General features: G+C 38.4%; 1 protein-coding gene across 1 annotated transcript in view; it reads right to left on the bottom strand.

Moving 5' to 3' along the window:
* Positions 1-3,065: 3,065 nt before the first annotated feature.
* Positions 3,066-16,325, bottom strand: part of CCSER1 (coiled-coil serine rich protein 1) — a 735,482-nt gene continuing 722,222 nt past the window's right edge. The window contains exon 13 of the mRNA XM_075030636.1: positions 3,066-6,129. Coding sequence (XP_074886737.1) covers positions 6,044-6,129 — 86 coding nt within the window. The 3' untranslated portion in view covers positions 3,066-6,043. The remainder of the gene's footprint in view (positions 6,130-16,325) is intronic.

The raw sequence follows: 16,325 nt of genomic DNA, 5'->3' as shown, positions 1-16,325 counted from the left end.
GGCAATGCATATGTTTGTACAGGTGCTTAAGTAAGTTTGAGAGTCTTTTTGGGTAGATGTAAATCAGCTGTAACCACACCTCACCAACAGTGGGAACCTTCAGTTAGGAAGTGGAATTTTTTCTGTGAATGTACCACTTACTACTCGAGCAGCAGCACAACAATTCTGGGAGAAAATATTAAACATTTTAATGTTCAGATATTAAAAAAAGCCAGTGGAGCCATCTTAAAGCAGAAATGACACTGTAGTGCAACCTGTCTACACAGTCACCACAAGTCCATATCTAAAGGGAATAATTCTGACATTCAGAGACACACAGCAAGGGTCACAATAAAAAATATAAGGAGATATTATTTGTGCACTAGAAAAATCTCAGTGGAGTATTTTCTGCTCTAAAATCTCTATATGGATTTGGAAAACCAACAGATGTGACACTTGCCACATTCATCAGATTCTCACAAATCTTTCATAGTTAGTATCAATCAGAATAGGTTTTCCATCCGAGGAATCATACTGAGACCTTCAGGTAATTTTATTGCTGCCCTGCTTTCATAGGACCAGGATTACTTCTGCAGAAATTCTCAACAGTCCTCCCTGTAGTACAGGATTGAGGGAAAAAAAAAACCCATAACGAGGGTGATTTGCTGGTAATGAAGATAACAAAAATGGCAACTCCAAAAATATTTCACAGCTGTACAAAATGCAAGTGACAGCTCTGGCTACTGAAAATCTCAGATTTATAGAAAATTTATGCTGATAAAAGTTACTTTTTCCCCCCCTTTTTTTTTCTCTTCTTTAGATACAGAGAGGTATTTTAACTATATTAAAAAAAAAAATAACGACAAACCATTTCCAAAATATTTCAATAAGTTCCTTTACCATTAACTGCAACAACAGAAGATCCTTGAAGAGGAATTTAATTAAATACCCTGCAAATCTCAAGCCCCTCAAAGAGGACAGATATCCAGTGTCTTTCATACTATAAGGAGTTAATATCATCTGCGTCACAGTACATACGCTCTCACAACCTGGACAGATCTTTGAGGATGAGTGAGGAAGCAACATCCAAACAGACAGAGTTTACTAGGTTAAAAACAGCACATGGCATTTTTATCTTTAAAAATAAATATCAGCAAGATATGTTCTGCAGCTGCTGAAATTTCCAAATTATCTTAGAAGTGCCTTATGTAGGACACATTAGAGTAAACTTGGTTTAAAGGCAGTCATGGCCTGCACCATTTGAGTATGTTCTCCTGAGGGATCTCTGCCAACTTCTTGCTGACTGGAGAACACTAAAATACATCCTCTAAATGATGCTGTGTGTTTCTCCAAGCTGGGAGAAGACCTCCACCATTACTTTCAATGTACTTTCTCACTCTGTACTGCCTACTTCATCTGGAACAAGCTTCAAACAGCAAATTCTCCTCCAGAAAAAAATCATCAGTAGTTAGAGTGGAAGAAAAGAGGCCATAGGACATATTTCAATAATGTGCTCACATACAGAATTTATGCTTTCGAACCACTACAAGTGTGTGTAAGAGGACTCCTCTGGATTTTTTTGCTCCAGGTATTTATTTCAAATTTTTGTTAGAGGTCACTTTTACTCTCCTGGACTTCATTTATGATCTACATAGATGTACTAAGATTTCTGCAGGGATTTTTTTTTGCTTTTGAATGTGAAGGAAAAAAAAAAAGTACATTCACTATAGATTGTGAAGTGGCATTTTTGCTAAGTAAGTACAATATTTTCTTGTCTTTTCTGTAAACCAGGAAAGATTTACAAATTCAGAGATCTCCTATGCATAAACTGAGACTAGTTGGATTAAAGGCCACAATCCCAATTGTCAGGTGATTTAACTCAGTATAGTCTAACTGAAGTCCATGTTACACTAATCAAACCAGTGGAGACATGGCACAACATTTATGGCCTATAAACTACAGTACTGATTTGTAAATATCCTATTTTCATTAGTTTGCAGAGTATACTGTATTTAACAGTATAAAGTGAATCAGCACAGACAGAAATCACTACTCTCAAACCAGTTTTTAGGATAGGGAAAAATATCAATTTTTGGGCAGTGACTGCAATGAACTTGTAGCACAAACATGAATACCCTAGGTAAGCTTTCAAATACTTATCCAAACCCCATGTTAACATCTTAGTCTGGATATGCTGTCTTTCAAAATTTCCAGAAAAAAGACACATAAGGGAAGCCCTTCTAACATTTATGTGTATGTGCGTATGTTGGAATGAAAAGCAATAAAGTTAAAGTCTGGATTGAAAAAAAGGAATCTATTCTGTCTGTTTCTTTTTAAGTATAGAGGGTCAGCCTGTCTTGAAAAGGTGGCAGAAGTTTATGCTGCAGGATGCTTTCAGATGCTGCTAAATAGCCTAAATAGAGGAGAAGTTTTTAGTGAGACTTCTCCCTCTGGTATGCACAAGCACACAGCTTGAACTTCATTCACGTGCACAAGGCATACCAAAAAAACCTCTTCACTGCTCTGAAAGCCAAATATAAGAACAGTACTGGACAAGCATTCTCCTTCCATCTTAATAATTTATGACCAGGCATGTTATTGTATCTTATAAACACATCCTGTAGAAGCACTCTACTAAGGGAAGTAAGGATAAGTCTAGAGATGATACACCATTTCAGGTGTGGCTCTATTAAATTACTAAAAAATATTTAGGGCACAGATCTAACATTTCTTTTCCAAGTGATTGTTTCAAAAAATGGGACATTGCTTCAAATGGAAACAGCTTTTCTTTGGGGATTTCCTCCTCCTTAAAATGCCCTCTATCACACCAAAAGATATGGAAGTAACAAGAAATAATTTTCAGTAGAAATTTTACAGTTATGCTTTGTAGTACAGAAACATAAAAAAAAAAAAAAAAAAAAAGGAAAAAAGGTACATCTGTGAAAAAAATAATAAGTGCCTTTTCCCCCTGGTGTCATGTCTTTGGATATGTACAGCCTTGGAGAAATGTATAAATCATTTTATACATGGAACTCTTAAAAAACTAGAGATTTTTAGTACAAAGGAATCAATTCACTGCAAGAATGTCCACATGCTGTTGCTTTATGATTTACTATATACAAAAGAGGATCAAACAAAGGACCTCTGTTTTACAGTTACTGCTGTACTGTACATTATCATGTGGCTAACACCCTTCTCTGGGTGAGATTTACACTTAGTATTACAAATAACAATGCTGAAAATACTGATACAAAACAGATTCAAGATGACATTTTAAAAATATCCCTCACTTTAATTGAACTGTTTCCTCCAGTTTTTTTAAGTTTCAGCTTTATAAAAGATTCTCCAAGAAAATAGTAGTATTTAAAATGTTCTTTTTGAAATGTATAGATGGATTTTTTTTAATAAAGCGTAATCCAAAAGTTCATTTTTCCAGGAAAAAACAACTATAGATACAGTACATAAGTTAAAACAGAACAGGGGTTTTTTGGTTGGTGTTTTGTTGTTTTTTTTTAATGTAGTATAGTACATTTGTATCCTGGAAAAAAAAAATCCTTGATTACAGTGTATGTTAATTTATTTACAGATCTCAAATATAATTGCATACATCAACTCTTGAGATGAGCAAGATTGAAATGTATTGTTTGTAAGAACTAACTGTCCTTTCAACCTACCATGACTTTAAGAGATTGCTGAGATGAAAACATGATTCTGAGTAGTGAAATTCTGTTACTACTATTTTAAACTTTTTTGGTAGACATTAAACTATGAGTTTCAATGCAGGACTGGGAGTCTTGAATACCCATAGTTAATTCGGTCAAGCTATGTTTGCAATTTTTGCACATTCTGTTTTGGCAGTAGCAACACACGCGAACACGAAGAAGTTTGGCAAATGTTTGTCTTGATTCTTATCTATCCAGCTCTGGATACCCAAAATTACCACTACAGAATATTTAGACAAAACCTGCTCTCTTCAACATCAGATAATGTCATAAAATTTGCTCGAACCAAATGAAAAACCTCAATAAATAGAATCCTGAAAGTTCAGGCTGCTGAAAAGGCTTTGCAGAATATCTGCCAAGCTCATAGTCTAATTTTTTCTTAATCTAACCAATCACTGTATTAATCCAAATATTAAGTAGTTAAGCAGATATATTTAACACTAGGTAAACTTTTTATCATTAATTCATTTTATATGCCCTATGTGACTTACCTTGTAAAAGTTACAGCACTTTTAGTGGCTGCAGAAGCTTCCTTTTTCATTATATGCTACTTCAGTTAAGTCACACTGGTTTATTTCTTTGTGTAAGAATGTGCTGCACCCTTGTCTTTTGTTATTAATCACCAGTTACAGAGAGAGGTGACTTGTCTCAGATCTGCCTCAATTGTACTTAAAGGCGCCATATTATTTATAAACTACTAACTATACGTCCTATTATCATTCAAACAGATTATCCTCCATCAGACAGGTTGTAAGCTAAGTGTTGTGTTTAGTATATGCCACATGTTTAGAGTAACTTGACTGAGATTCCTGTTTTCAAGCCCTCTGCAAGGGGAAAACAGGATCTTTTGTTACTGACAAGTTTGCAAGTTCTATGCTGTTATCAGATGATTTCATATTCCCATGAGACCAGCATGCTGCACATCAGGCAGCATTAGATTCATCTCACTTGTGTGTAATACATCAAGACTAGCAAACCTGCTGAGTTGGTATAAACCGGGTCATTAAGTGCAGATGATACAGTCTACAGAAATTACAACTTACACAGGTAATTTGGACTGGGTAATAAGAGACAATTTCTCTTACTTTAGTCTTTCACCCTTTTTTGGTTTGGGAAGTGAAATGAAATTATATGATGCATTACATAGCACAGAATGTCACATTGTGTTGTGAGCAATACAGTGCCTGTAAAGCACAAACTTCACCACAACTTGACATGTCCTCATAGACCAAAACCACTTGAACAAATGTAGTTAAATAAGGGTGTGGAGAAGGAAGGGAAGGTTGAGGAACCAAGCTGATATCCTCAGTTTGGGACTCAATTACTGACTCAAATACCTGGTGAGCCTCTATGAACCTTGTTAGAGGAAAATCAGTCACTTCCTCTACTTGTGGCATGAGGCATTCATAAAATACATAGAGTAAGAAGCGGTAACATACCTCTACAAGTGAGCAAAGCTCATTGCATTAAGAAAAAAAAGGTGTAAAAAGAGGATCCTCAAAGATTTCTGACTCCTTATTTCCCTAGACTCTATGAAATTCAAGAAGCTTTACTAATTACTTATCTATTCATTCCTCACATCTACTTTAACAGTAACATTATTAAACATACACATATTATTTAAGATCACCTTCTAGAGCTTCAGGAATGATAGTGGCTTATGGAGGGAAATAAAATATACATATTTAGCCAATACTGGACTAGCAATGACAGCCAAATGGTCCCATTTATTATACCCATAGTGACTTTTGCATGACAAATCAACGTAGTCTAGTTCATCCTTTTGCCACAGTTCCAGATGGGAAAGTATGGAACCTACAGACAATGTTAATTTTTTACTTTTTTTTTTTCAGGTGAAAGTAGCAGCAGATAAAAACTGAAGACTGAGCTCTAGGTGAGCTTATGTTCCTCTTTAATCCATGGCAAGAGTACAAGCACCTTGTTACCCATCTTGTTGACCTAAAGTCTGTAGCTCTGCTGTGTGTAAATTGTGGTGGAGGAAAACATTTTTTCTGCTGTACATGTGTAAAGAGATGGGTCCCCTCGGAGGCTGTCCGAGTCTCCCTGTGAAAGTGGTATGCTGCCGAGGTGCAGCTGATGGGTCTTTTGGAGCTCCTGAGAACACTGGATAGCTGTCTGCCTTGGATGCTGGCTTTGCTGTACTTGGTGTCGTGGTGGCCAAACCGTTCTGGGTGACCTCTGAAGCGAGGGTTTCGTACGTGCCTCTAGCATGCTTGATGACTTCCACAATCTCCTTCTCTTTTAAGAGGTTGCTCAGACACAGATTAGACAGCTGACAGCTCTTGCTTTCATAGGCTGTTGCTTGGTTGCCTGATGAGTATCTAAAAGGGTCCTCGGTGGGAGTATGTGCTGACTTTCTGTCCCTTGTGCTGAGATTTTGGCTCACCATTCTGTTTGGATATGTAGCCTGGGGAAACAAAAAAACCTGTATTTGTAATAGAACATATTAGGAAAATGGTGTAGAGTCCACACTCCTCACTACAGATGTACAGCACACGGGGCTGGCAGATTAAAACAAAAGACGAATCTCAAATACTGGTAAAACTCCCAAAGCTCTGCTAGCATAAAATAGAAGTATTGTTCATTCATATTTAACAGAACTAATATTGAAAAATGCTTATTATAGGTAATGATTTTGGCATTTTCTTTAAAAAAAATAGTTTAAATCAAAGGAGAATAATTTTTTTCAGAACATAATGAAAGGATAAAAAGGTTCCATGAATTGTAAACAGATTTTCAAAAGCATTTCACATGATGAAACAAAAAGAATTTTGATTGCATAGAGTTCAACTCTTAATACTCTCCAATACTTACAAAATGTAAAGAACATCTTTTGTGAATATCTTCATGCCTTGGTTAAGCTCAAAACATGCTTAATTTTCATTGTCCCTTGAATCTAGGTGTTTTGTTGTGTACTTACAGTTAAATACATGCCAAAATGCTCTGCCAGAGCAGAGCAATAATTTTATTTCAGCTGCTTTGAAAAAATACAATGCAAGAAGGATTCCAGCATGTTAGCAGCTTTTGATGCTGTGTGAACATGCATGCATTTGTATTTGTTTAAATAAGGGGAATTTATCTGTGCATGGCAAGCCAGATTACTGCAGATTTCCAGTGTGTGCTTAGTGTGATGCTTCTTTTTGTCCTCCACAGAACACCTGGCTGGAGAGGAGATGATGGGGCTGTGGGATCTTCTCTCACACATTTAAAAAATATACTCTCAGTGTATAAAGTGTTGAGGGGAAAATGCTAATACAGTCACAGAAGGATTCTGCCTGTATAGCGTTCGCTACATATCAAGGTGCCACGCTTAGATCACTGGTCAGCCCGGACCAGGGAAAGAGACAGATAACACACGCAGTGTGAGCGCCAACTTCCACCTTTCATTGCGCAGTTAATTCCTTTTATACTAACAAGGGGAGGCGGGGTTACAGGTACATCACAAGGCTTCGACTAACCCTCTAACTTTCCGTGACATCGCGAGATCTTCCGAACGCCGACCCCTACATCTCTCCCCTCCCCATGATGAGTTGGCTTCTATTGTTATGAACAATTCCACACAAAGAAATAACTATATAAAGTGCCATGAGTAGAAACATATCTCTACAACTACTTTAAAACACTCTATCTTAAACACCCGTAAATGTCCCATTTACCCTGCAGAGCAAAGAGGTCCTTTATAGAAATTCACACAAGAGGTAGATTGAAAGTTAAGACTTGGAAAGAGTTACTTCTATTACTCTATAAGGCCTATTGTTGGTGCTCTGATGTTAAGGCATAATGTCTGAGGCACCTAGATTCCTGGCCGCGAGCTCCGACAGTCGGATCCCATAAAGATCCGGATACCCAAGGTGTCACAAGCCAGGACAGGATGACAGCAATCTGTAAGAAAACTCAAACACTACGAGGTTAAGGCAGGACAAATCATACGACTAGGAACCCATTTCAGTAGCCCTTCAGGTGTTTGTATACAGGCATACCCTCGCTCACGCTATGTTTAATCAAAGTACGCTTAACACACTTTTTACCTAAAGCAAGTTCTACATACAATTACTGGCTTTATCAATAAGTGGATTCCGCACTGACTCACAGCATTCTTTAAGTTCTCAAGGACTTTCCAGTGAAACGCCCCCACCTTTTTTTTTTTTTTTACTCCCCTCCAATGCCTCTCCCTCTCGTCTGCAGAGGCTATTGCGCCGCAGGCAATGGCTCAGCCGCCACAGGCTCAACAGGCAAAGGCCCAGCAGGCAAAGGCGCAGCCTGCACAGGCTCAGCAGGCAAAAACTCAGCCTGCATAGGCTCGGCAGGCAAAAACTCAGCCTGCTCTCCCGGCAAAGGCGCCTGATTTCCCTCGCCAGGGGGTGGTTCCCCCTCTACCACAGTTTTTAACCCTCGCAGCTTCCTGATTTCCCCCTCCGAGGGTGGTCGTTCCTCCCATTCCGTCAGCTGACGGTATAAATCTCCCTTAACATCCCTGCCTGGAACCCAGTCCAGGAGGCACTCCCCGAGTCCCCCCGAACCAGCCGCCGCAACCCCCCCCCCGGACACTGCGGAGGGGGCTCGTCCGTCCCCGCTGGTACCGTCTCTATCGGAAAAACCCCCATCTCTGCTGTACCCTCCGTGCCCACGCCCTCAGTCAGAGATGGCCCGCTCTGTGAGCCCCGCTCCACAGCCGCCCACTCCGTCTGAGTGTGACTCCCTGTCCCCGGGGCACTGCCTCCCGCTGCTCCTGAGGCGGCGCTTCATCCGCGAACAAAGCAGCTCGCGCCGCCGACCAGCACTCCGCAGCCTTCCGTCCTGCCGCGACCACCCCCCCACACACACTTTTCCCCAACTTTGCAATCGTTCAGAAACTCCGCGCTCACCTGCGAGCGCCGACTGGAGCAACAGCTCCCGAATCTCTCCCCAATTTGGGGGACTTAATACTTCTGTGTAAGAACTCATCCCTCCCCGGCGCCACATCCATAGGATGCATTCTCCCTTGGGGCCCCTCCTAATCGTTCCGCGGGCACCCACCTCATTAGCCAACTCTTTCAACACCTTAATCACTTGTGCAAGTTCCATCGTCGCCTAGGCAACCGATCACGTCGGGGTCACCATTATGTAGCGTTCGCTACATATCAAGGTGCCACGCTTAGATCACTGGTCGGCCCGGACCAGGGAAAGAGACAGATAACACACACAGTGTGAGCGCCAACTTCCGCCTTTCATTGCGCAGTTAATTCCTTTTATACTAACAAGGGGAGGCGGGATTACAGGTACCTCACAAGGCTGCGACTAACCCTCTAACTTTCCGTGACATCGCGAGATCTTCCAAACGTCGCACCCTACAGGCCTGTTCCATGACTGACTGCACTAGGTAGCTTCTAGAGGTGAAGCCCAAGGAACTCAGCTCACAAAGAGATGAGGAATGCACTACTCAAGATGTGAATGTTCAGAAGTCTGGTCCCTAGTGGGCTCTGACGTTGCAGAATAAATCTGAGAAAATAAAAAATACTCCCAAGCCTTGCAACAATACTTTGCTAAAAATATTTCAGGATGTTTCCATGATTCCATAGGAAACTTGTATACATTGTTTCAGGACAATCTGTATCACTTCACATGCATTTCTATTTTAAACAACACAGAAGAATGATACATTTAATTCACGACTTACATCTTTTTCTTAGTGTAGGCATGCTAATGGTCATGCTTCTACACAGATTCATATGCAGGTTTGGATACAAGTATTGCAGGGCATTTTAGGCACCAGAGATAGTATTTTCAAAAATTATTAGTACCAGAGTAACATTTTTCCCACTTGATTCAGTGCTGATTGCACCCAGACTCATAAATGGGAGTAAAACACTTCCGGAAAACAGCACTTAAGTTTTTATGCCTACAGCACACAGATGTTGAGATGAAATTCAATTTAATTCCTAGGGAATCATTCTTGGGGAGAACTGTCTGTAAGTTCAATCACTTTTTCAAAATTTATTTATTTCTACACCAGTAAATAAAATCTTCCTACTGGGACAAGAGAGACAAATTCAATGCCGTGCCAAAAATCCCTGCATTTGTTGTAAGGGAATGTTTCTGAAGTTACCATATGTCACCCTATGCCCTTTGACAACGTAAAGATTGGTATCATAGAACTGAGAGGAACTTCAGGATGGGACATCTACTCTATTCTACACTTCTGGTTAGCATCAGCTTATCCCTATGTTGTTCCTGACATTTTTTTTTTTTTAACTAGCTGTTAAGGACCTTCATCAATGTAATCTGTACAGCCTCCTCAGCTAACCCTTTCCACTACATTACCTTTACTTTTAGGAAAGGTCTTCCTAATGTCTAAACTGAATCCTTCTGGCTGCAAGTCTATTCCTTCTATCTCTCTCTACCATGGAAATGAAGAAAGAATTGCTGTTTGATCTTTGAATACCTGTTTATGTCTTTGAAGAATGCTGACAAGCTACCCCTTAATCTCTTCTGCTCTAGAAGAAAAAATATCACATTGATCTTTTGTCATAGGACTCATCTTTTAGACTCCGAGTCATTCACACTTGTCTTCTCTATAGATTCTCTTCAGTAATTCCACATTTTTTCTTGAAGTAGATGGCCCAAGAGTACAGCACTTAAGGTAATCCCCTACCACTAGGAAGCAGAAGCAGCACTATTAATCCTACGAAGGACTTTGCCTGCTTCTTTTTAATTCACTCCAGTATGAGGTTAGCAATTTCATTGTGCAAGAGCATGAAATTGTTCACTCATGTTCATCTGGTTGTCCACAATAGTTCCAAGATTTTTTCCTACAAAATTATTACTAAGTTGTTTGGCTGATTATTGTCACATAGGCATAATTCCTCATTTGCCTCTGTTGAATTTCATCATTTTTCCTCTGATCTTTTGTCTAAAGTATCAAGATCATTCTGAATTCCAGTTTTTTCCATTAACATGTTTTCCATCCTGCACAACTTCATGTAAGCTGTAAATTTAATAAGAATATTCTCTACTCCATCATTCAGGTAATAGATGACTAGTATTGAACTCTATAAAACCCTATTTACTATAGCCTTCTGCTTTAACATTGGGCCATTGGTAACTAATTTCCAACGACAGTTTTCCAATTTACTCTATATTTGTTTCATTTAGTCTGCATAGTATGTTTATAAAACAGTATCAAAAGCCTTACTAAAAGCAAGAAATCTGACATCTACAGCTTTTCTTCTAGCCAGAAGGCCTGTTACTGTGCTGTTGAATGAAATTAGATTGGTTTGGCAATTGATTTGATTTGTAATCTACATTGGCTCTTGTTCATCTCGTTTTCTTCTATGTGCTTATAGTTTGTTTGATTACTTGCCTCAACTTTTTGTCTGAGAATTGAAGTTAAACTAATGGAAAACATTATAATATATTTAAGATGAATCACAACCTCCCCCCAACACTCATAAAAATAGAGACTGATACTGCACTCTGATCAGTATATTCTTGTTTTAATAAAAATGCCTCAGAGCTTTTTGTAGTGGCATACACTGCTTAGTAAAAAGTCTAGGAATTAAGAACAGTTTCTCTTCTTACAGCTGCTACTGAAGTGCCAATGAAAGGATATAATTTATCTGTTTAATCAGCAACTATCCTTGTTCTTGTCTTCATTCAGTGAGATTACTCAGTCATAAACAGCATGATATGTGAATAATTGGAGTTTAAACATGTTGCTGCAGACCTTTGTAGCCTTGGCTACAGAGGCCACTTCCAGTGAGAAGCATGACCATTGCTGGAGGTCTTGGATACAAATTGTCTTACAGTCTTAAGAATGGCTTAGCACTGACTTTTGTCTCTTGAAATAGAATAAAAAATAAAAACTTGTAGGGAAAAAATTCTTATGAAATGAGTTATACCAACAAGGTAGGTTTTACAGTAAATACAGCAGAATCAACTGGTTTTGAAAATGAGAAGTGCAGAAGCATATTCAAAACAAGGCATATTGTTGAAAGTGGGTACCAGTAAAAGGTACAAGGCATGATTACATCATTTTTTAATATTGCTTTTTTAACTTGATCTTGATGCAATGCTCTGTTTTGAATATCTGGCACTGTGGTGTTTCTTTCCTCTTCCTTATCAAGGTTCTCTTTCACATGAAATATTTTCATTTTAGAAAATACATGCTGGATTTTTAGGCCTCCAAAATATTTGCTTCTGGTTGTTGGCCAAAGGGGGGAGACAGTGTGTGTGTATGTATCAATAAATATTTAATAATACATATGTGGTGAGGGAAGGTCTTAGTTTTGTGAAGCTGTAACTTGCTGAAATTCCCCTTCTATTGAATAATTAAACAAATACCAGGTGGTGACAAATTAAGAGCTAATTTACCTAGATTTTAAAACATCAATAGAAATTTAGAATATGCCATCAGTATTCTAAGACATTGGTTTGACCCTGTCTCCAGCAATAAGACACAGGTGGTTAACATGGAAAGACAGACTCATTCTATCAAATGCATAGTTAGACATGAAATGAACAGGGATTTTAATAGAAACACCACCAAAAAGCAATACTATCATTGTTATCTATAACAAATTACCAAAGAATAGCTTCTAATCAGGAAAAGAGAGAACAGTGGTCAGATAGGAGTCAAAATCAACAAGAAATCCTCTCCTCGTCTCCGTTTCCCATAACATTATTCTCCCCCCAAAATACTGACAATAAAAAGTCCGATGCTGCTTTGAATTTCATGCAAATTATTTTTTGTATAATTCAAACATTTTTATAAAAATCACAACATACAGAATTGAAAATAATTGTATGTTGTTGTTTTTCATTTGCTGAATTCAGATAGTTTAGCTTGAAAGAATGTAGTCCAACTGAGTTTTCTTGCTGGCCCATTTTACGGTTATTTAGAATCCTCATGGTCTGGTCAGAATAAGAAAAATATCCCAGAATTAAATGCACAACAGTGAGAACCACACATGCAGCACCAACAAGAAAAATACTCTGGACAAACTTGAACTTTTATTTTTAACCTATTTCTCCTTATCTTCCTGTAAATGTTTCATGCAAAATTTTCTGTGGTGGACTTTTGGGTACCAACTGCATTCTATGAGCGTTAGATGTGATGGAGCAAAGCCACAATCCCAAGGCATCTGTTTGCCAATTTGAAGGCTGAGTCCTTGTCCAAAGCTGAAGGTGGCTTCGTGCCAGTTGTGTTCCAGCCTAGCCTAGAGCAGCTGCAGGGCTGCTGTAAACTGCTGCTTGGCAGCGCTCCAAGGAGCAGATCTGCCAGCTGGTGACTGCCGAAGCAAAAAATCCATTCATCTCTTTCCCTTTTACTTTTCAGTAGCTCAGCTACAACCAACAACTTCTCTGCCCCAGAAATCCCCAAATGCCACCCTACAGTCTGCCTAACTGTGGACTGAGGAAATGGGCTGCAATTAGGATGCAAATGTGGCTCTGAAACTTTTTTTCAGAAGCAGCCCATTTTAAATATATGGAGAGGGAAAAAAAAGCCTCCTTTTTTGTTTCAAATAGATCTGAAAGTGTAAGAAAACATGTGGATTTGAATTTCCTGATCACATTAAACACAAAAAAGTGCATGCTTTCTTGCTTAAGTCTAATTCTCAAAAAGAAAATAAATTAAAAAAAGGATTTCTATTAAAATCTGATTGGCTGTAAAATTTTGATAGGTTGGTATCATGATCACTGGTGTTTTACGGTACATAAATATGAGAAAGATCTAAATATCTTAGGTTTGATTATTCCACACTGGTGCTAAATACATTAAGATTGAACAAAAAATGGCAACTTAATATTCCTAAAGTATTTTTTCCATAAATTTTCTTGATGGTTCCTCTTTAAGATTGTCATTCTGGCAACTTTATCTTATATCAAGAAAAAAAATCCAAACCCCTCAATGACCCACTTTAAAGTAATGAAAACTGACTACTCTTATAGAAAGCTCCAGAATGGAACATGTTATTAAAAAACCACTGCAGCCATTCATCACTTTCCATTTTCAAAACCAATGAGTGAAATATGACAAGAGTTAACGACAAGACAATACTGCTGCAGGACATTAAAAAATGGATATTGTTGTTGACTGTCTTCTGATAAAGTACTGATATAAAATGACAGAAAAAGACATGAAATACAAAAACACCCAAAAAAGGGTGCAGATTTTTAAGATGCCTGTGCCCAGAGGCATCTGGGAGTCTTAGATGCCTATAACGTAATTCTTCCAAGTAGAGCAGCTTTCTTAAATACATCATTCTGACAGCAGGCACAGAGAATAAAACCAAACAAAATACTTTCTCATCAGTGTATCCAGCACATCCGGACAACCAACGAACAACGGTGTATTTGAAGAACAAGGTTTTACCACCCCAAAGTATTTTTGCTTTCAGAGGTATTAATGGAAGCACACTCTAGAGAGAGTAATTATTCTGACAGAAACATGAAGACTTCCTGGATTTCCTCAGGTTTTCTACTGCTTAATTATTTTGTGTTTGCTGTTACATGAAGAATATAACATGTGTTCTGCAATATAATATTAACTATATAGTCCAGCATAGCTCACTTGGCCCTTGTCAGGTCTCAGCTGGACTGTAGCACCTTCTGCAGAACTGTCTCCATTTGCAGCCTAGCCCAGAATTCATAAAATATAAAGCAACATAAAGAAGTCCAGAAATTTAAAAAAAGCTGCTATAGCTCTATATTTCGAAGGATGGAAAGGATGAAGCCCTGCATCACGCTTTTGAATTTATATCCCTTCAGATGCCTTTCACACTTCTGACAGTTTATGTAAGTGCAGATCTAATTTACCAAAACACAGGTTAACTCAGTACTTTGGTATGCCACATCTGTCACTATGTCAGTTCCTTAATTTCTACACCTCCTCACTTTTGTGCTTACCAGCTTCCAGCCTAGAGATGATCCAATACAAAATGTAATTTAGCTGCAGCAGGTAATTGTTCTTCATTCAAGTCTCTTAAAAAGCACTCATTCTTATTGATTTCAGTAGCATCTCGAACATGAGAGCAGCTTTTACAACCCACATCTACACCTATTGATCAAATGATGCTGCCTTCTGGCAACATGCGACACATGAAAGAAATAAAGTCCAGTGTGTCAAAATAAGGCATGGACTAGTATCAACAGGTTATGGGTAAGAACCAGCTGCTGATCAATTTGCAAGCTCTGCTGTCATCCATTACAAAATGAATGCAGTTAACATAAATCAGAAACATTCCTCTTTCTGCCTTTCAAACATCTTTATTTACTTACTGAAAGCAAAAATTATGACATGCTAAAATGCATGACTCTTTCCCATAATGCCCTTTTAACCAACAGGCCAGTTGAATACAGGTGAACTATAGTGGTGAGCTAATGTCCTAAAAGGATTTTATGGTAGTGGTGATACAGTGTGATAAGTAACCCACAGAGGGCTTAAATAAGATATTCATCTTCTCACAGCATAGAATTACCCTTGAAAAATTTCATTTATGTAAGTATAATGCACAGCTGAGGCAACAAGGTATAAAAGGGTGTAATGCTGTTTTATAAAGTAGGAAGAAAACAGTGAAGAATTTCTCATTAATCTCTAGTAACTTACAGTAAATCACTACTCTGCATTCTCAATACTGCATTTCAAGGGTTAACTGGAAGATTTTTCTCATTAGTAAAGCTAATAGAAAATTTTGAATTTTACAGCTGTTTTTACCATGTCTTACAAATTAAACATTTGGAACTCTGGAGCTGTTCACCAGTGTTAGTCATATTCTTCAAAAATGCTACAAAATTCATTTGAATGATACTGAATACACCTTGTTATACCCTGTGGCTTAAAATTCCAAATAACTATAAAAATACTGATGATAATGAAAAGCTACTAAATAGTGTGGATCTTTCAATGATATGACTGCAGAACAGCAGGACATACTATGTGAGACAACAAATCTTATTTTACTCAGTCTGTATCTAAGACTTCCCCAAGATCAGAAAGTCAATCCAGAAAAGGTGATTTTTACCAGATGAACTTTTCTTATTTTGGACCTGGGGACACAATGGTAAGGAAGATGCAATGGACTTTTACACCCATTTTAAATATCTGTTAAATACCTAATCCTGGAAACATCCTGTGTTTAGCAAAGACTAGCTCCCCTTCTTCCAGCAATTCTTGTAACACCTCTGTCTCTCTTGATGCCTTTGGCATCTTTTTTTACTGACCTCCTGTCCCCTCAGCTTCTTTGGGTAGCCACAGCTATTGCATCCAATGATGAGGAAAATATCTTCATTAGGCTCTTGTTGTACACAGGCTCCACCTTTGGTTATAGGTAGCAGAGTCTAGAATAAGGTGTCCAAGTCATACTTGGTCATGGACCTTCTAGGCTCCATTCAAGGGGACTGGATCGGCCCCATGTTCACCCAGCACTTTGGGTCTCACTATCCCTGTGCAACCCAAGAATTAAGGGCCACTTGTGCCACACTTTTAGCTACAGTCATATAGAAAGTCATAGGTGTCTACACTTAAGGTCCTCTTTTGCATAACTGATGCAAAATGAACTGATAGAACTTGGGAATTAGGGAACACAAGGGTCACTTCAAAAGACCACAGTTCATGCAGTATGAGCA

Source organism: Buteo buteo, chromosome 1, assembly GCF_964188355.1.
Source record: "Buteo buteo chromosome 1, bButBut1.hap1.1, whole genome shotgun sequence".
NCBI lineage: Eukaryota > Metazoa > Chordata > Aves > Accipitriformes > Accipitridae > Buteo > Buteo buteo.
Note: the sequence above shows the minus strand (reverse complement) of the source record. Positions and strands in the feature narration are given on the sequence as shown.